The sequence below is a fragment of the Papio anubis genome, chromosome 16 (genome assembly GCF_008728515.1).
Source record: "Papio anubis isolate 15944 chromosome 16, Panubis1.0, whole genome shotgun sequence".
In the NCBI taxonomy this organism is placed as follows: Eukaryota; Metazoa; Chordata; class Mammalia; order Primates; family Cercopithecidae; genus Papio; species Papio anubis.
The window spans coordinates 8,238,946-8,258,806 of NC_044991.1; the positions used below are offsets into that span (position 1 = coordinate 8,238,946).

The following is a 19,861-nucleotide window of genomic DNA, read 5'->3' on the forward strand; positions in this document are numbered from 1 at the left end:
CCCTCGCTCTCCCCTGTCTCCTCTGTCCAGGCCTCTGAAGTCACCAGTTCTCCATGACCAGCCGTGGCCTGTGGGAGGGAGCTGGGGGCGGTGAGCTGGAGCTGCCACTTAGCAGCAGAGTCACAAACTCACTGTTCCTAATGAAGCCCATCGCTTCCCCCCTCCTCTTCCTCCCAGCAATGTCTCTGGTGTTGCCTGCGATGAAAGAAGCTGAACCAAGACATGGGAGGGAGATGATTATGGGTTTAGAAAAGTCTCGACAAAAACATATCCTTGGCCAGGTGCGGTGGCTCACGTCTGTAATCCCAGCACTTTGGGAGGCCGAGGCAGGCAGATCACGAGGTCAGGAGATTGAGACCATCCTGGCTAACACGTGAAACCCCGTCTCTACTAAAAATACAAAAAATTAGCTGGGCGTGGTGGTGGGTACCTGTAATCCCAGCTACTCGGGAGGCTGAGGCAGGAGAATGGCGTGAACCTGGGAGGTGGAGCTTGCAGTGAGCCGAGATCATGCCACTGCACTCCAGCCTGGGCGACAGAGCAAGACTCCGTCTCAAAAACAAACAAACAAAAACAAGCAAAAGAAAAAAACCATATCCTTTTATGACTGGGGTGGTTCTGCCAGGTTCTGCTGGCCCAGTGTCCTCTCCACAGCCCACCCCAGCCCCAGGAACAGCCTCCTGATTTTCCTGTGGCAACTCCCGTCCTCTCAAAGTCATTAGTAGAGCAAGATTGTCCCTACCCCCAGTTCCCTGTCCCTCTGTCTTCTTTCCACTGCAGGCCAGCCAGCAGAACCCTGCTTTTCTGCAGACCCTGATCAGGAACTTGATTCCGCTTACCTGTCCGGCCCAGGCTGGAGCTACCCCACAGCTGCCAGGGCTGGGTCCTCCGGGCCACCTGCCCATAAGCCAGCCAGGTGAGCACAAAGCATGTCTCCCCCATCCCCTGTCTTGGGTCTGTAGGGACACTAAAATGTCTGCCAGTGAAAAGGGCACAGTGAGGCCAGGCGCTGTGGCTTATGCCTGTAATCTCAGCACTTTGGGAGGCCAAGGCAGGCGGGTCATTTGAGGTCAGGAGTTCGAGACCAGCCTGGCCAACATGGTGAAACACTGTCTCTACTAAAAATAACAAAAATCAGCCAGGTGTAGTGGCGTGCGCCTGTAGTCCCAGCTACTCAGGAGGCTGAGGCAGGAGAATCACTTGAACCCAGGAGGCAGAGGTTACAGTGAGCCAAGATCATGACACTGTATACTGCCGGGGGAAAAGGGGGGAGAATTTAGTCCCAAAAAAAAAAAAAAAAAAAAAGGGGGGGGCCAGGTACGGTGGCTCACGCCTGTAATCCCAACACTTTGGGAGGCTGAGGCGAGTGGATCATAAGGTCAAGAGATCGAGACCATCCTGGCTAACACGGTGAAACCCCGTCTCTACTGAAAATACAAAAAATTAGCCGGGCGTGGTGGCGGGCGCCTATAGTCCCAACTACTCGGGAGGCTGAGGCAGGAGAATGGTGTGAACCCGGGAGGCAGAACTTGCAGTGAGCCGAGATCACGCCACTGCACTGCAGCCTGAGTGACAGAGCGAGACTCCTAAAAAAAAAAAAAAGACAATGGCACAGTGCTGAGCCATGGATTTAGGATATCCTATTTCAGGCAAAACAAGTCCAGATTCTCCTGGCTGTGACTCCATGATTTATATGTTTGCAGAATCAGAAGAGTGAGGGACAAAGGTTACAGGTGAGCCTGCGAGAGTAGACACTTTTGGGGGAGAGATTGGAGGAAATGATTAGCTTTTTCTGTATACATTTTGGGATTATTTCACCTGGTGAACCCTGATATTTGCTCTGACGCCAGCCACCCTCACTGGGTCCTTGGTTCTGCCCTGTTCTGTTCCACCTCCTTCTTTGCCTGTGGGCTTTCTGGGTTTCCATCCTGAGCTCTGAGGCAGGGTCCAACCCAGCAACCTGTGGCCCTGAGGCCCGTAGGTCCCCACGTGGGCACTCTTGACCACCTAGGCTTCATTGACTTGCAGGCCTCCTCCCCAGTGACTCATGAACTTGGCTGAGGCACAGCTTTTCAGATCCCTGGGGGCCCCCTCTCTCTTCTCTCCCATGGGGTTCTTATGAAGCTCAAGGGAGAAAATGGTTGACAAACGGTTTTGCAAAACTAGGATTGGTTACCCAATGGGGAAGCTTATTACTGAAGACGCAGATGAGGAACATTCGAGCAGCGCCCCATCAATCTCCTCTGCTGTCAGGAAGGCTGGGGGAGGGGCGGTGGGACCCAGGCCGTCAGGAACGGGATGCCACCAAGTTCTCAAAGACCTTGTCCACCATAGCCCTTCCTGTCCGGCCTCCAGGGGGCACCAGATCTCCACCCAGTGTGTGACACCCCCCTCCCCAATCCCTCCACGAGATTCTAGCAGAGGGGAGAGAGCCAGGGGCCCTGGCGACCCAGGGGTGAGAAAGGGGCTGGCAGAGAGCAGGGCGTCCACCCAGGGTCAGGTTCAGGGCTGCATTGATGTGTGGTCAGGGTGCGACACAGAATTCTGCAAGATTCAGAACATCTCTCAATCACCACATTTTCAGAAAATGGATGAAAAGCTGATCAAACAGACGTTTGATGCCAGGATGAAGAGAAGCTGGATCTTGCACCATCGAGCTGGATGCAAAGTGCGGGCTGGAGTTCCCCACAGCTGGAGCAGGAGTCCTCTGTCATCCATCAAGTCTGAAGTGGGAAATGCAAGAAGGCTCATCGGTGCCTCCTCCTTGCAAGCCCAGCTGCTGAGAGCCTGGGGTGTGCGGGGGCGGGTTCAGGCCAGGGCGGCAGGACTCTGGAAGCTGGGCTTGCTGGTCCAAGAAACTTGGAACACAGTCCGGTTTGCAGTTCAGCTCAGAATCCTGATTCAGAAACGCCACCCCTTCTCCATGCCTGGGGAGATAGGTGAAATCCTAAACTGGGCTCCCGGGACCACCTCAGCAAAACCCTGAATGATGGCATTGCCCAGACAGAAGCTGACTGGCCTGTTAGCAAGACTAACCCCGTACTTGCCCATGCCCTATTCTAGTTCACACGGCACTTTTGTGGCGGGGGAATATGAACTATTCTTGCTAATGAGGATGGTGAAGCTCACAGGACCTGCACTTGTCCAAGCCCCCACAGTTAGGAAGCAGCAGAGCTGGGCCTTTAACCCAGATCCCCTGCCTCCAAGTCCTGGAACAGCTGTTTCAGAGGCTGAGCCTTCTGAGATGATAAAACTAACAGGAGTTTGGCTGCTGAACCCTCTTTGGGGCACTTTCTCTAGAACAGCCAAAAGTGGTCCCCAGACTTCACTTGCTTCTATGTTCCTGCTAAGTCAGTGTCATTCAGTAAAAAGAAAGTCTTTTTTTTTTCTGCTGAACTGCACTATGTAATTGCAATGTGTTCATATGTCATGTTTCTGTAAAGTTTGCAAAGGTGAGACATCAGTTAGTCACACCAAGCCAGCTTGGTGGCATAGCACATGCTTGTAGTCCCAGCTACTCAGGAGTCTGAGGTGGGAGGATGGCTTGAGACCTGCAGTTCAAGGCTGTGATGAACAAGGATTGCACCACTGCACTCCAGCCTGGGTTACAGTAAGACCTGTCTCTGAAAAAACAAAAAAAAGAATCCAACCTGGGCAACGTAGTGAGAGACTCCGTCTCTAAATATACATGTATGTCTATGAATAAGGTTTTTAAAAATAGTAAAAATAACTCAGTTAAGTCTCTTTCCACTCTGATTCCCCGCCTTCCCCCTTCCCATCCAGTTGGATGGTGTTGAACTGGCTGTGGGTATTTTGAGAGAAGGTGACATGGAAATAGTTCAGAATTCAGGGGTATTTCGTGTGGTTCACGGTTCTATCCATGTGTAGCTCAGTCGTTGCTGGCCGTCCAAGGGTACAGATGGCTTCCAGGAGCACTCCCACCGATGAATGAAGGAGAATGAATACAATGATCATGATGAAAAAAGATTTAAATTTCCTGCTGATTTGCCATAAAATATTGACACCAACAAAGACAACATAAAACTCAGAACAGGTCTCTGTGATGAGAGCATCAAGCCTTGCTTGGTAACCAGTGTGGTCCATCCAAGGAGCATTTAAGGTCAGGTCCCACATGAGAAAACTTGACACAGCCATGCCCTGAACTCTTCCTGCTACTGTATCAAAGAAATTTGATCAAAGTTTGTGTTTTCTCTATAGAATATGGCATTACAAAATCCTTGTTGTACAAGGAAGCGATCAGGGTATAGAAAAACGTAGGGAAGCCAGGCGCGGTGGCTCAAGCCTGTGATCCCAGCACTTTGGGAAGTCGAGGCAGGCAGATCACCTGAGGTCACGAGTTCGAGACCAGCCTGGCCAATGTGGTGAAACCCTGTCTCCACTAAAAATAAAAAAGCCGGGCATGGTGGGGCACCTGTAATCCCACCTGTAATCAGGAGGCTGAGGCAAGAGAATCACTTGAACCCAGGAGGCAGAGGTTGCAGTGAGCCAAGATCGCACCACTACACTCCAGCCTGGGCTACAAGAATGAAACTTTGTCTCAAAAAAAAAAAAAAAAAAAAGAAAAGAAAAGAAAAAAAGAAAAAGAAAAACATAGGGAATGCATATTAGAGGTGGTCGAGTCGTTGATACAAAATTGCCCTGTTATGTTTCTGAGTGGTTTGATGTTTATGATATTTACCAGCCTTCTAAAATCTGTAGTGTGATTGGTATTCTTCTTAGAATGGGCAGTTAAAATTCACTGTCGGCCGGGCATGGTGGCTCACACCTGTAATCCCAGCACTTTGGGAGACCGTGACAGGCAGATCACGAGGTCAGGATATCATGACTATCCTGGCTAACAAGGTGAAACCCCGTCTCTACTAAAAATACAAAAAAATTAGCCAGGCGTGGTGGCGGGCACCTGTAGTCCCAGCTACTCGGGAGGCTGAGGCAGGAGAATGGCGTGAACCCGGGAGGCGGAGCTTGCAGTGAGCTGAGATCCGGCCACTGCACTCCAGCCTGGGCGACAGAGCAAGACTCCATCTCAAAAACAAAACAAAACAAAACAAAAAAATTCACTGTCATGCCTAATTTTGGTTTTGTAATTGTGTTTTTTGTTTTGTTTTGTTTTATTTTGTTTTGTTTTTAAGTGAGAGTCCTCTTGAAACTGTGTAAGCCTCAGATACCATAAATCTAGCTTGGCCCCAGTGACCAACTCCCTCTGTGCTGTAAACAGGTGGTTTATAGAAAAAAGGGGGTTTGAGAGCCAGAGATATCTGGGTCCAAATCCTGGTTCAGCCTCCTCCTCGCCCTGAGAATCCTGGGTGACTTGCTTGTTGCAGACTCAAGTTCTTTGTCTATAAAATGGGGTTAACCTGCCTGACCAACGTGGAGAAACCCCATCTCTACTAAAAATACAAAATTAGCCAGGTGTGGTGGCGCATGCCTGTAATCCCAGCTACTCGGGAGGCTGAGGCAGGAGAATTGCTTGAACTCAGGAGGCGGAGGTTGTGGTGAGCTGAGATCATGCCATTGCACTCCAGCCTGGGCAACAAGAGTGAAACTCCATCTCAAAAAAAAAAAAAAAAAAAGGGATCATCTGAGCTCCACAGGGGGCTGTGAGGTCTGGTGTGTGCAGCATCTGGAGGACTCTGGAGTCCTTCACCTCTGTCATTCTTTGCCGCTCCCCTCGATCTTTCCTGCTCTGTGGCCCACCCTGTGGTCTCCAGGCCTTCTGATCAGTGCAGGGCTGTTACCCTGGCCAGGTGTCCTCGGGGAGAGTAGATCCAGAGCCTGATCATGTCTTTTTCTAAATCCAAATGAGTGTACAATCTCAGCTACTGAGAAAGGTGCTGGGATGAGGATGGGACAGAGGGGAAGGGCAGTCGAGGGGTCTTCCAAAACAGCTCCCTGCCTAAAGGTCACCTCAAATGGGTCCCTGCGGGGAAGGAAGGGCCTTGCCATGAGGGAGGCACAGGTGGTTCAGCATCACAAGACAACCATGTAGGGACGGCGCCCACATCTCAAGAGTAAGGAAGGGCCTCCTGGGGCCCAGAAGGGGCACAGCAGAGGGCTTCCTGCAGCTGGAAGGAAATGGGGGACCCGAAAGGAGCCAGGGGTCTCCCAGGAGCCATGTGTCCATGGGGAGGGGACCACAGTTCCACCGACCTCCATTCTGGTTAGACTCCATCTGGACACAGGGATGCAAGCTGGGGGATCCCCCATGGAGAAGGGTCTGGAAGCCATGTTGGGAGGACAAACAGGACCCCGGATGTCCTGGCCTGGAGAAGGGGAGGCTGGGCAGCCACAAACCCCCATCCACACCTACCAGAGATACTGGGGAGAAATTCCCAGGGAAAGGGCTGTTCACCAGGCCAGGCTGTGGGCAATGGGGGAACACAGCAGAGGGAGTGGTCAGGGGACCAAGCTGCGGGGCCTTGGGCGAACCAGGGACCCTGTAGGGAGGGGCTGGTGACCCAGGAAACCCCTCCTTCCCCTAGCCTGCCTCCTGGGCTTCCAGGCCTGCGTCCAGGTGGCTGGGCCTCGCCTGCGCAGCCCGAAGCAAGGGGATAGGAGGGTCCAACGGGGTCTCCTCTTTCCAGGTGCTCTCAGCACTTGCCCGGGTCTCCCTTAACACTCATGGAGTTGAACAAAAGAGAGAACCTGGATCTGAAGCCACCTGCCCTTTTTCCTCTGCCCGCTAGCCAGCACCTTCCTATCTAGGGCCAAACGCAGCCTGTCAGATTCTGACCTCCACTTTCCACAAGCCGGAGGCCTTGTGGAAAGTGGAAGTCAGGCCCTACTTATCTTCTATTAAATTTAGTAGAATCCACTGAGGTGCCCTTTCCACCTGCGCATTAAAGGAAAGGGCTCCACCTTCATGTGTTCATTCAAGAGATTCCTGGGATTGGGCCTAAGCACCTGCAGAGAGGAAGGGGGCCCTGCTGCAGGTCGCGGGGGCAAGTGAGGGGCTGCAGCGAGCTAGTCTAGCCGGGAAGCACAGACATTTCTAGAGGTTATCCCCAGGCAGTGTGCCTAATCCTAGGATTCGAACCCCAGCCCCACCTCCACTGGCTATGTCGCCTTGAAACAGCAACTTCCCTTCTCTGAGCCACAGATTCCTCATCCGCAAATTGCAGACACAATAGCACCTGCCTCGCGGCATGCCTTAGAAAACAGACTCAGCCAAGTGTCTGGCAAGTAATCCTTTCCTACCTGATGCCACCTCTTCCTCATCTTGCCCTCACCCTCACTCAGTGGCCATGCCCAGCAGCTGGTGGCCCAGTGCCCAGAAGGGAGTCGGAAGGCTGTGGCCACCTGGAGCCAGGCCCTGGGGTGGGTGACCAAGGGCCTCCTGCCCACTCCTAGGCCAGCTGCTCCTGGCAAGTGCCCAAGTCCCCATCCCACAGGCAGCTCAGAGATGGCCTGGCCCCATGCTCCCTGTGTGACACAAAGTCAGCAGACACTGGGAGGAAAGAAAGGAAAAGGGAAGCCCAAGAGAAACAGTGACTCAGGCACAGGCTCCCTTCCAGGCAGACGAAAAAGCCCAAAACACTTTCCTTTTGCCCCAGGGGAGTTTCCTGGGGAGGGAGCTTCTGACAAGTGAAGCCTTCGTGTGACCTGCTGGAAAGATCACAGTCCAGAGATCCAAAGGCGGATTTTCCCTTCCTCTGATTCTATTCCGATGATGCAGGACAGGCTGGGATTATTGTTGATCTGTGCACCCCTGGGAGATTTCTGGTCCTAAAACAGCATCTCGCCTGTATTCCCAGCTACTCAGGAGGCTGAGGCAGGAGAATTGCTTGAACCGGGAGGCGGAGGTTGCAGTGAGCCGAGATGGCGCCATTACACTCCAGCCTGGGCAACAAGAGTAAAACTCTGTCTCAAAAAAATTAACAAACAAACAAACAAAAACAAAGCAGTATCTCTTCAGTGTTGCGGGGCATTTTGTACAGAACCGACCTTCGAGTCCAGTAAGTGCAGAAAGTCTCTAACTGCCCAAGGAGCTGCCTCCTGGAGAAAGTCGCTCCCACTCAGAAACCAGACTATAAATGACGTCGGGCTACTAGGAACTGCCTGAAAGCTTCTGAACTCTGAATGCAGCTGCAAATCCGTACATGTGAAATGAAAACAGTAAAAATCGATACTAGTAGCAATACCAGTAATTTCTGAACAGAAAAAATAAATGGTTTTATGCATCTGACTGTGGCTGCTGGAAAGAGAAGACAGTTTTCATCAGAGGAGGCCCAGGGGAGGAGGGAGGCCTTCTCATTCCACTTCCCCTGGGTCCCTCTCCAGCCTCTGCCTCTCAGCCAGGAAGGAACACCCCAGTCACTCCTGCGAGCACTCTTGTCTCCCCCCGGAAGCTTCTTCTTCTTCTTTTTTTTTTTTTTTGACAAAGTTTCGCTCTTGTTGCCCAGGCTGGAGTGCAATAGCGCGATGGCTCACTGCAACCTCCGCCTCCCCAGTTCAAGCGATTTTCCTGCTTCAGCCTCCTGAGTAGCTGGGATTACAGGCGTGCACCACCACACCTGGCTAATTTTGTATTTAATTAGTGGAGACGGTGTTTCTCCGTGTTGGTCAGGCTGGTCTCAAACTCCTGACCTCAGGTGATCTGCCCGCCTCAGCCTTCCAAAGTGCTGGGATTACAGGCGTGAGCCAGCACGCCTGGCCTAAAACTACTTTTCTATCAACATCTTCCTGTTTGCAGAGTGCTCTCAATTCGATTACTTCCATTGTTCTTCACGAAACCCTCACAAAGTGGGTATTTCACCCCCATTTTGTGGATGCAGAAACTGCCCCCCACTCCAATGCCTGAGGAGACAAGGCTGGGATGCAATCTCAGCTCACACCAGATCCCCTGCGCTTCCCAGGACACAGCGCTGACCCTCCAAGGAGGAGGGAGAGGGGAGGGAGTGGGGAAGGAAGAAAGGTTGTCGGGAGGAAGGGGAAGGAAGGAAGGGAGGGAGGGCAGGTGGGGGGCAGAAGCGAGGGAGGAGGGAGGAAGTGGGAAGGAGGGCGAAGAAGGGAGAAGTGGGGGAACGGAGAGGGGGAGGGAGTATCAAACCGGTCCCAGATTTGGGAGGTGCTTCGAACAGTTTCTGAAGTGGGAGGGCCAGGGTCTGTTTAAATGCAGATTTCCTGGCCCTGCAACTCTCTGGGGTGGAACCAGCGTCTGCAGATTAGTGGCAGCCACATACCCTCTGCCCACGGGAGACTGAGGCTCTGGTCTCACAGAACCTGGGAACTGTGGGTGAGGAAGCATGAATAGCCTCAGGGGAGCTTAATTGCTTCCTTAATTAGCTAAACCCGCGCTGGGGAGCCCTGCCCGGAAAGTCCCAGGTGCTGGGAAGGATGGGACTGGCTTGCCTGGCGGCCAATAACCGTCTCCGCTGGAGGCTGTCGTAGAGGAGACTGTGCGGCGTTCCCAGCAGAAACAGCACGAGGGGAAAGGGCCGGGCCACCGGGGTGCCCAGGAAGGGATTTAAAGAGGCGAGCTGAGGCCCTGCAGCCGCCACGCCCTGCACCCCGTACCCACAGCCCTCCGCCGGCACATTCCTGGTTCTGCCTGCACCGGACACCCCCGGAACCCCCGCTGCCCTATCCCACTGCCCCTCAAGACCTATTCTGATCTTGCTGGGCGGTGGCCCCAGGGCAGCCCAGGAGCCCTAGACGGGGAAAAAGGGTCACGGAGAGGAAATCTCAGGTGAGGGCGTTCCCATGTCTACCACCAGGTGGCACCATCAGCACAGGCCAACCCTGGGGCTGTCCTGCGTGGCCGGGAGGGAAGTGGGTGGCCCCGTTAGTGGGGCATTTGGTGGCTCTGGCGTCTGCTGTCTGAGGGCCTCCTGGTTCTGTGCTCGTCTCTTTCAGGGACACGGTTGTGTCAAGGGCCCGAGCCTCCCAGAACCTTGGCACATGGTGGACGTGAAATAAATGTTGAAAATTGCGGCCGGGTGTGGTGGGTCACACCTATAATCCCAGCATTTTGGGAGGCCGAGGCGGGCAGGTCATTTGAGGTCAGGAGTTCGAGACCAGCCTGGCCAACATGGTAAAACCCCGTTTCTACTAAAAAATACAAACATTAGCCGGGTGTGGCAGTGGGCGCCTATAATCCCAGCTACTTGGGAGGCTGAGGCAGGAGAATCACTTGAACTTGGGAGAAGGAGATTGCAGTGAGCCAAGATCACACCACTGCACTCCAGGCTGTGCGACAGAGCAAGACTCCATGTCAAAAAAAAAAAAAAAAAAAAGGAAAAAGAAAAAAAAATCATGCCACCTTTTGTTTTTTGTTTCTTCCAGATCTTGAAGATTCCTTTTGGTGTGGCGGGGTTGGGCAGTGGGCATTAGCTCCTTGCTGCCTCCCGGAAACCGAGTATAGCAGGGGACCATGGTGTGTGCCCAGTAGGAAAGCCCTGGTCCCGTCTGTGACCTCAAGCAGGTGAGTCACTCTGTTTTTCTCCCTCACTAAGTATGTCAGCTGAGGTGTATAATATCTGCCCTCATTAAAGGACCAGGTGAATTGCAGGAGAGTACAGTGGTTAAAGCCAGGTCCCGGGAGCTGGAGCCCTTGTTCCACTGCGTCCTCGCTGTGTGGCCTTGGGCAAGTGGCTTGTGTTCTCTGAACTCCAGTTTCCCCATCTGCGAAGCAGGAACAGTCATAACACCTCCCATACAAGGTTTCTGTGAGGGCCGAAGTACAAGAAAAGCCTTTAGAACTGTGTCTGGCATCAAACAAATGCTTAAGAGCCAAAAATACAAGCAGCTGGAACTGAGAGGGGATTCTGGAGACAAGCCAGGCCAGGCTTCCAGCCCAGGCAGCCTGCGGGCAGATGGCCTCCAGGTGGGTCTGCCTGCCTCTGGTGGGGTCAGCACCACTCAGCTGCAGGGCCACTGTGGGGCACAAGATGGCCCCAGAGGCAAACCCGGCTGCTCCTAGGATGGAGGCTGCCCTTTTTGACAGTGGGGGTGTTTGAGAGAGAGGATGGATCAGCTCCCGAGTACCCTGCAACCCTTTTCGCCTCAGCGAAGCCAGCTCAGAGGGTCATTCTGAGGGTCCCCTCCTGCTGGTCAGCTCAACTCCTCTCGGTGCTGGAGTCTTTGGGGAGGAAGGAAGTGATTTCCGCAGCTGCAGCGGGGAGCAGAGGGGTCCCCTTCCCATGGCGCTTCTGCTTCCTGTGCAGAAAGGAACCATGAAGAGCCCAGGACCTCACTGTGTCCCGACTGGAGGCCCCTCAGCCGCCACTCACTCTCTGGGGCATTTGAAAATTCTGGATTGAGGCCAGGTGTGGTGGCTCATGCCTGTAGTCCCAGCACTTTAGGAGGCCAAGGCGGGCAGATCACTTGAGGTCAGGAGTTTGAGAACAGCCTGGCCAACATGGTGAAACCCCATCTCTACTAAAAGTACAAAATTAGCCGGGTGTGGTGGCAGGCGCCTGTAATCCCAACTACTCGGGAGGCTGAGGCGGGAGAATCGCTTGAACCAGGGAGGCAGAGGTTGCAGTGAGCCGAGATCATGCCACTGCACGATGAAGGGATAGAGCGAGACTCTGTCTCAAAAAAAAAAAAAAAAAAAAAAAAGCAAAAGAAAAGAAAATCTTGGAGGTGGTAGTAGGTAGGGGATCTGTTTTCCTCCCTAGACATGGAGTGCCTTGAGGGCAAAACCATGACTTATGTTTTGTCTGCCCAGTGCCTGGCATGCAGTAGGCACATAATAAGTGTTTGTGGAACTAAACTGAAAACAGAGACCGGCTGGGAGCAGTGACTCACATCTATAATCCCAGCACTTTGGGTGGTCGAGGTGGGCGGATCACCTGAGGTTGGGAGTTCAAGACCAGCCTGACCAACATGAAGAAATACCATCTCTACTAAAAATACAAAATTAGCCGGGCATGGTGGCACATACCTGTAATCCCAGCTACTCGGGAGGCTGAGGCAGGAGAATCGCTTGAACCCGGGAGGCAGAGGTTGCAGTGAGTGGAAATCGCACCATTGCACTCCAGCCTGGGCAACAAGAGCAAAACTCTGTCTCCAAAAAAAAAAAGAAAAGAAAAGAAAAGAAAAAGCAAACAGAGGCCAGTGACTGTGGTCTCATTTGGAAAGCCTTAGTCTTGGCGTGGAGGAGGCCTCTGGGGACTGCAGGGGATGCCTGGTCTCCCCCATTTCCCCACCTAGCTGCCCTGTCCTTCAGGGCTGTCACCTGCTCCATGAAGCCCTCCTGGGCAGCCACTCAGAAATTACTTTAACCTCCCTGTTCCTCAGTTTTCTCCTCTGTAAAATGGAGGTGATTAGAGTACCTGCCCCATAGGGCTGCAGTGAGGATCAAACTGTCAAGGAGAGCAGGTCCCCTGGAGCAGTGTCAGGCGCTTGAAAGCTCCCCGGAACTGCTCTGTCATTGCTTCACTCTGCTGAGGTTGCTGTACCCCTACAACAGGCGCGGGCTTCCCAGAGAGGCTGGGCTCTTTCACTTCTACGGCCTCTGTGAGGCTAGGGCCCAGGGCAGGGTAGGTGTTCAGTATACTGTGAGGCATAGATGCGCGGACAAATGGGTGGATGGATGGAGGCCTGGGCAAAAGCCAGTGTCTGAGAGGTGTGGTCCCCCAGGGACCTCACCTGCAAATTCAGCTGCCAAGGCCTAGCTTGAAGGCTGTGCCACTGCAGCTGCCCCTGGGATGCCCACAGAGCCTCCTTCCATTCCTCTGCTCCGCCTTCAGCCTTTGGGGCCTTTACTATTTATTCACAGCTCTGGCTGAGGGCACAGAAGAGGAAGCACATGAGAGGTGCTAGAAAGTTTTGGTAGAAATGAGGCTCCTGGATGCACTGCGGTTTTATTTCTATCCCCCTGGCTCCTGAGGAGGATTAGGGCCAGACATGAGGCCCTGACAGCACAGCCAGGGCTGCTGGGCTCTTTGCCAAGGCCTATCCCTGCCTCTCCCCAGGAGGCTGCACGGCTGCAGAGTGTCTCAGAAACTCGGCAATGAGCTGGGACCCTCAGCCGCTTCTTGTCCAGTCATGTCTGCGCTCCGCCGCCCAGGGCCTGCCTGGGGAGTGTGCAGGCCTCCTCTCACTCTGCCTCCCAGAGCCCTACCCCTGCCCCAAGGCTTCCTGTGCACCAGCGTGATGTTCGGCACCTGCCTTCACATCGAGCCTGGAGGAAGGCCTCGCCCTGCCTTACGCTCACCCATCCATCCATTCGTGTACCCCCTGGGCCAGGCTCAAGGAGGAGAGGGGAGGAAGACAGATAGCCAACTCAGGCAGGCAAGCGTGGAAAGCAGGTGTGCAGCAGGCTAGACCAAGACGCAGAGGTGGCAGAACTCCCAGGAGTCCGGGGTGCAGAGCTGGAGTGTGGGGGGCACCATGACGGGCTGAGGGGCTTGTCTAAGAGGCAGGGGCAGTGAGCTGGCACAGGGGCAGGAGCAGAGGCAGCACTGGTATTGGAAGAGCAAGCTCCCTTGTTCCAAGGCAGTTTGGCATTCAGCTGCCTCCCGGTGCCAAGTCGTAACGAGACTTGTGGAGGCACAGACCGATGCTTTTCCAGTGCTCCCTGTGTGCCCTGAGGCATTGACATGAGGTCTATCACCATGGCATCGAGGTGCTTAGACAACCTGCTACCCCCAGGAGCAGGGAATAGTGTGAAGCAGCCAATCTGCATCTCACTGTGACATATGTGAGCATGTATCACTGTGATGGATCAACAGTCAATACCACTGGGGTCCCCGCCTGCCCCCTGCACGGTAGGAAACGTCTCCTGTTCATATGTCTTCCTGCCCCAGTGGGTGGCCTCTGCTCTTGCCAGCCTCGCAGTGATCATGGCATTGGTGGAAACGTCTTTCGGCTTTCATTGTTCATGTTTGGAGCAGCCCAGGGAAAAGCGTGTGTGCAAAGAACTGAAATGGACCTCACGATGCCGTCACCGGGGTCTGCGGCCGGACACACCTGAGCAAGCAGCAGGGGAGTGGGAGGCTCGGACATCACACCACGGGCAGTTCAAATGCCCACCCCATGGGCCTGCCCTGATCCTGGGCAAGTTGTTTTGCCTCCTGGGGCTGAGGTCTTCTTTTTGTACAATTGGGATCATCATATTTATCTGGTGAGTGAAGGGACACCTGCAGAGAAGGGAGGTAAGCGCTCAGCACACGCTAAAACTCAACCACCTTCCCGCCTGCATCCTCCACGTACCAGGTGCCTCCAGCTCCACCAGCCATCACCACACCCCAGCCCCTTTCCTCTGCCACTCCAGACATGCAGGCAGACGTGTGGGTGCCAAGGGTGCCAAGGGTGAGAGGCTCCCAGTCTGCTGGGGAAGGGGGTCCCGGCAGCAAACAATTCCTGTCCCCAGCTGATGCTGCTAGAAGTGAGAGCAGGGGCTGTCACTTGCAGCCAATGGGGAAACAGTTCGAGGGTCTCACAGGTGGGAGGCTGAGTGAGCTAAGCTTTAGGGAAGCCACAGGGAGGAGCTGACGCTAGAGATGGACCAGGCAGAAGGCGTCCCCTGGACCTCTGCAGGGGACCCACAGAGACTCTCGCTGGGTGAATGATGGGCAGCCTGCCTTTCACCCGCCCTGGGTGTTTGGCCCTCTCTAGGGCTGGGAACATGAGGCTCCTGCCCTTCACCCCAGCCTCCCTACCGCCCCCCACCCAAAAACCTACTCTTTGGTAAACACATTATTAAGGGATTCTCGGAATAGTTTAGAGAAGTTTGTGTGAACATGCTTGTGGTCGTTTTAAAAGTGTTTCAGAAGTGAGAGGCTAAACCAAGGCCTGAAGTTCCTCGTGGAAATCCTGTGACCCCTCTGCACGGTTACCAGTGTCTGCTGGATGGGGCCCCCACTGGAAAGGGGCCGAGATGGGGTGAAGCCCACCAGGAGTTGGACTGGGGAGGCTTAGATCCCCATCTCCAGCTCTTCTTCTGGCCGCGTGGCTTGGACCAGTCTCAGTGCTAGGTTCTTCATCTGGCGGCCACCCGACCGGGCTGTTCCAGCCTTGCTTCTGAGCGGAAGGTCAGGGGCTGCCAGGGAGGAGCTTCGTGGGGAAAGCAAAGGGGAAGCTGTCAGCGCCCGCTGTCCCTCCTGTGAACTAAAGAGCTGCCGCGGACAAGGAGGCCCCCAGATGGAGAGCCAGCCTCCGAGGTGGCGGGCCCTGCCGGACCCCCCACGCCCTCCTGGGCCCCCTGCAGCCCCCCGGCTCCTCCTTGGCCTGCTGCTGCTGCTGCCCGGGACCCTACGACTGGCAGGTAGTGTCTGTCCTCCTCCTTCTCTCTACTCTCTCGCTCCAGAACATCAGAGCGGCTTTCATCCCGCCCGGCGCAGCTAATTCCCAGGGACCTGTCTCTGGGGATTTGCTGGTTGTCGTTTGAACGCTGCAGACTTCACAGGGGAAGCCTTCTGGGACCGAGAAGATGTTTAGCTAATACCTTGCCAAGGTGGCTTTTGAAGGGGAGAGGGACAGCGCTCTCCCCCTCGCTGCTGTGACAGCTTGCCCCCAGCAGTCTGGCCTCCTGGCCCTTAAACAAGGAGGGTGGGCACTGTATTGCTGGGGTTGGGGGCAGGGCCGTGGGGAGGGACAGCTCCCCACCCGAGGAACCTCATGTGGCTGCTGCGGTGGAGCCTGTGTTGAACCTGGCAAGTGGCGGGGCTACTCTCTGGGTTGTTGCTGGCATTGGCCAGGGAGGGGGGGGGATACCAGGGCCAACCACAAGGCGCTGTGCCCAGAGGCACAAAACTGTCAGTCACCAGAAAGGGTCGCACCTCCCAGTTCCTGAAATACAACCAGAGGCCAAGTGTTTTAGGATGCGAGTGTGTCTTTCCAGGCCAGCGGCGCTCCTTTCCTGGTCCCAGGCTCTCTCGAAAGCTGGGTGGCCAGGATCTGAGCCAGGCTGTGGGGTAGGTGGCCTCAGGGCCAGTTCATTAGGCCAGGGAAGGCCCAGGAGGGTCCCGTTCCAGGGCTGCCAGCACCAGGGCTCAGTGTTCTGCCAGATTCTCTCTGCTCCTCCTTGACCGGGCAGCAGCCAGCCCTCCCTCTGGCCAAAGGGTGGCCTCTACTGTGGAGACAGGGTGCCTTCCTTTCTATTCTCTTAGAGCTTATGAGGCTTCCAGGAGCTTCCCCCACCCTGTCCTGCTGCACCCCCTCTCATTACCGCGAATTAGGTTTTATAGAGCCCTTAGCAGGGCACACTGGCCACCCTCACAGCACCCCTTGGGGTCCCTATTGTCCTCACCTGCACCATTTTAAGGACAGGGAAAAGGAGGCCCAGGGAAGCCAGTTCATTTGCTCAAGGCCTAGCCGGTAAGTAGAGGCCAGGTTCGGCCCCTGGCCAGCCTCAGCCCTGAGCTGGGCCCCTCGGCCAGTGGGCTCAGAGGCTCTTCTTACTTGAAAAGAATGTTCTTCACCGAAACTTACCCTGGGGAGGCAAAGGCTGACCTGTGTGTACCTCCCCAGGCTGGAGCCCAGAGCCCTAGGACACCATCTCCTTTAATCCTATGCATGCCTCCCCCAACACCCCAGACAGTTGGTGCAAACACAGCCAGACCCCGGAAACGCAGCCTGTTAGTGTCAGTGTGTCTCAACTCACAGTCATTTTTAACTTAATTTCCCCCCGATTCCCATCCTTTCCCTTTGTGTGGGTCCTCCTCCCCAAAAGACACCCAGCACACCCTGGTAACCAAGCAGTAAAAGAGGCTTTGTGGGGTGTTACTGAGGAAAAGCTCTTTTGTAACAATCTCAACTACAAACAAAAACAGATTCCCAGCGCCATCCCCTCCCACCCGGTGTTGCAACAAACATTACATAAAAGAGAAACTGCTCTTTCACAAGAGGTGAAAACACCCTTATGGTGTCCTAGAATCCCTTGGAGCAGCAGACAGACCCCCACCCACGCTTTTTTTTTTTTCTAAGACAGAGTTTCACTCTTGTCACACAGGCTGGAATGCAATGGCGCCATCTTGGTTCACTGCAACCTCCTCCTCCTGGGTTCAAGCAATTCTGCTGCCTCAGCCTCCCAAGTAGCTGGGATTACAGGCACCCACCACCATGCCCAGCTAATTTTTGTGTTTTTAGTAGAGACATGGTTTTGCCATGTTGGCCAGGCTGGTCTTGAACTCCTGACCTCAGGTGATCCATCTGCCTCAGCCTCCCAAAGTGCTGGGATTACAGGTGTGAGCCACTGTGCCCGCCCTGTTTTTATTTTTTTGAGACAGGATCTCGCTCTGTCCCCCAGGCTGGAGTGCAGTGGCACAATCTCAGCTCATTACAATCTCTGCCTCCCTCACTCAGATGATATTCCCACCTCAGCCTCCCGAGTAACTGGAACCACAGGCATGTGCCACCACACCCAGCTATTTTTTAATTGTTTTTAGAGATAGAGACTCACCGTGTTGCCCAGGCTGGTCTCAAATTCCTGACCTTAGGTGATCCACCCACTTTGGCCTCCCAAAGTGCCGGGATTACAGGCGTGAGCCACTGTGCCTGATCCCCAACCCGCTCTTTGTCCTACCCCGTGCATCTCCCTTCATCTGTCTGTCACTCCACGTCACACCCTTGCTTTCTGGTCTCAGAGCTTTGAGGGTTTGCTGGAAGAAATCTTGCCTCTCCCACATCTTCCAAACCTCCCGTGACCACAACCATCAGCCTTAACCATCAGCCTGGTGCAACCAGCTCTGCCACTTGTCAGTACCAACCCAGCTTGCATCCCTCAGCTGCATCCACAGGGGTGTCACTGAAGGCCAGCGTCCCTGATTCTGCACTGTATCCCTGAACTTGCGATAGGGTGCTGGTTTAGGAGTACAGGCCAGGGGCATTTATCTTCAGTTTGAATGTTTTTTTTTTTGAGATGGAGTCTCGCTCTGTTGCCCAAGCTGTGGCACCATCTCGGCTCACTGCAACCTCCACTTCCCAGGTTCAAGCGATTCTCCTGCCTCAGCCTCCCCAGTAGCTGGGATTGCAGGCACCCACCACCATGCCTGGCTAATTTCTGTATTCTTAGTAGAGTCAGGTTTTCACCGCATTGGCCAGGCTGGTCTTGAACTCCTGACCTCAGGTGATCCACCCACCTTGGCCTCCCAAAGTGCTGGGATTACAGGCATGAGCCCCCATGCCTGGCCCAGTTTGAATTTGAGCTCTGCTACTTGCCCAGGCATCCTGGGCAGATTACTTCTATCGCTGTGCCTCAGCTGTCTCCTCTGTTAAACGGATGTGATAACACTGCCCACCTCATAGCACATCCTGAGGACTGAGTGCCCAGCATGATGTCATTAGTGCTCAGTGAGAGTCAGCCGCCTGCCAGCCTGGCCAGAGCCATGGAAACTTGAGGTGCAGTTGCTGAGCCCACGGCCTCCAGCTCATCCTGGGTGCCCACTCCTGCTCCCAGCCATCCTCCTCCTCCCACTTGAGCCAGGACTTGTGCCTGCCCTCTGGCTTCTTGACCCCTCTGCAAAGTCTGCTTTTCTCAAAGGCAGCCACTGGTGGTCTCCCCAAGAGGGGAATTGTTGGGGCTTGGCTTTTCCAGGAGCAGCTGCAACTCGGCTTCCATGGGCCTCAGTCCTCCCCAAGGACTTTGGGGCTGGACAGACCTGAGTTTCAGGCCTGCCGCCTTCTGGTGACGGCTGTGTGACCTCGGGCAATTACTTAAGCTCTCTGCACCTTAGTGTCTTCTGCAAATGTCAGTCCCCTCTCTCTTTGTGGCCTTTCCAGAACTCTGGGCTGTATTTATTTCTCAAATATCCATTGAGAAGGACCGGTTCTAGGCACCAGAGGGACCCAGAGGTGAACAAGCCATAGGCCCCACTCTCAGCCTGGTGGCACCATGAGCCTCGGCGGGAGTTACCAGAAAGGTTTGTTCTGGATCCAGGTGGCGGGTGCCTGTAATCCCAGCTACTCAGGAGGCTGAGGCAGGAGAATTGCTTGAACCCGGGAGGCAGAGGTTGCATTGAGCTGAGATCGTGCCATTGAGCTCCAACCTGGGTGACAGAGCAGGACTCTGTCTCAAAAAAGTAATAATAATAATAAAATAAAAGATGTTCAGGAGCGCCTGCCTGCTCCAGGCTGAGGCCTCCTGCCTCCCTTCCCGCCGCTCCGGACCTCTGTCAGGAGTAGCTTCTGTTTTTCATCTTTGTCTAATCCCAATAAAGGGCTTTCGAGGCACAGGCAGAGGTGGGCAGGGAGAGGCAGGGGAGTGCTGGAAAGGCTGCCCGGGGAGTGGGGACAGAGCGGGAGGTGGCTGAGGGAATGAGGGCTGAGAGCCTAAAAGGCAGGGCCAGGAGGGCCGGGAGAGGCTCAGCTTGACCACAGGGAAGTCTGACACAGCAGTGGGATGCAGACTGTGGTTGGGTGGATCACAAATGCCCCTCAGGTAGGGGTCCGGGCACACTCCCGGCGGGTCCTGTCTCACTGCTGTCTCCTCTGTCATCGTGAACTATCACACAGAAAAACGCAGTGTTGCGAGGTAAGCACTAGAAAACAAAGTCCTGTGTGACTCCCACCAGGTCAAGAAGGTCAAGAATGAGAACGTCCCAGTGCCTCAGAGCCCCTTCTACTCTCCTCGTCCCACCAAAGGTACCGCCATCCCAGCTTGTCGGGGGATCACTTCCTGGCATTTCTTTGTAGTTTTATCATTAGTACACATCCCTAAACCATATGGACTAGCTTCGCCTGTTTGTGAACATTGTATAGTTGAAGGATACTGTGTGTCTTCTCCTGTGAACCGTTTCTTTCATTGAGCATTATGTTTTTTAAGGTAGATCCAGTCCACATTATGGCTGAAGTTCGTTTTTGTTGCTATAGATAGAGCAAGAGTTGAAACCACGGCCGGTGGGCTAAACCCAGCCCACTGCCTCTTGTATGGCCTGTGAGTTATGAATGGTTTTTA

The 19,861-nt window shown here is 54.4% G+C and overlaps 1 protein-coding gene across 3 annotated transcripts in view; it reads left to right on the forward strand.

Moving 5' to 3' along the window:
* Nucleotides 1-15,028: 15,028 nt before the first annotated feature.
* NFAM1 (NFAT activating protein with ITAM motif 1) overlaps nt 15,029-19,861 on the forward strand; it is a 49,187-nt gene continuing 44,354 nt past the window's right edge. The window contains exons 1-2 of one of the 3 annotated variants that reach the window (XM_031656233.1): nt 15,082-15,232; nt 19,479-19,548. Coding sequence is in view for 2 of the 3 variants with exons in the window: in XM_031656232.1 (XP_031512092.1) it covers nt 15,109-15,232 (124 nt within the window). In the remaining variant the exon portion in view is untranslated. Of the gene's footprint in view, nt 15,233-19,478; nt 19,549-19,861 lie in introns of all 3 variants that reach the window. The other 2 variants (XM_031656232.1, XM_017945352.3) reach the window with 2 other exon arrangements.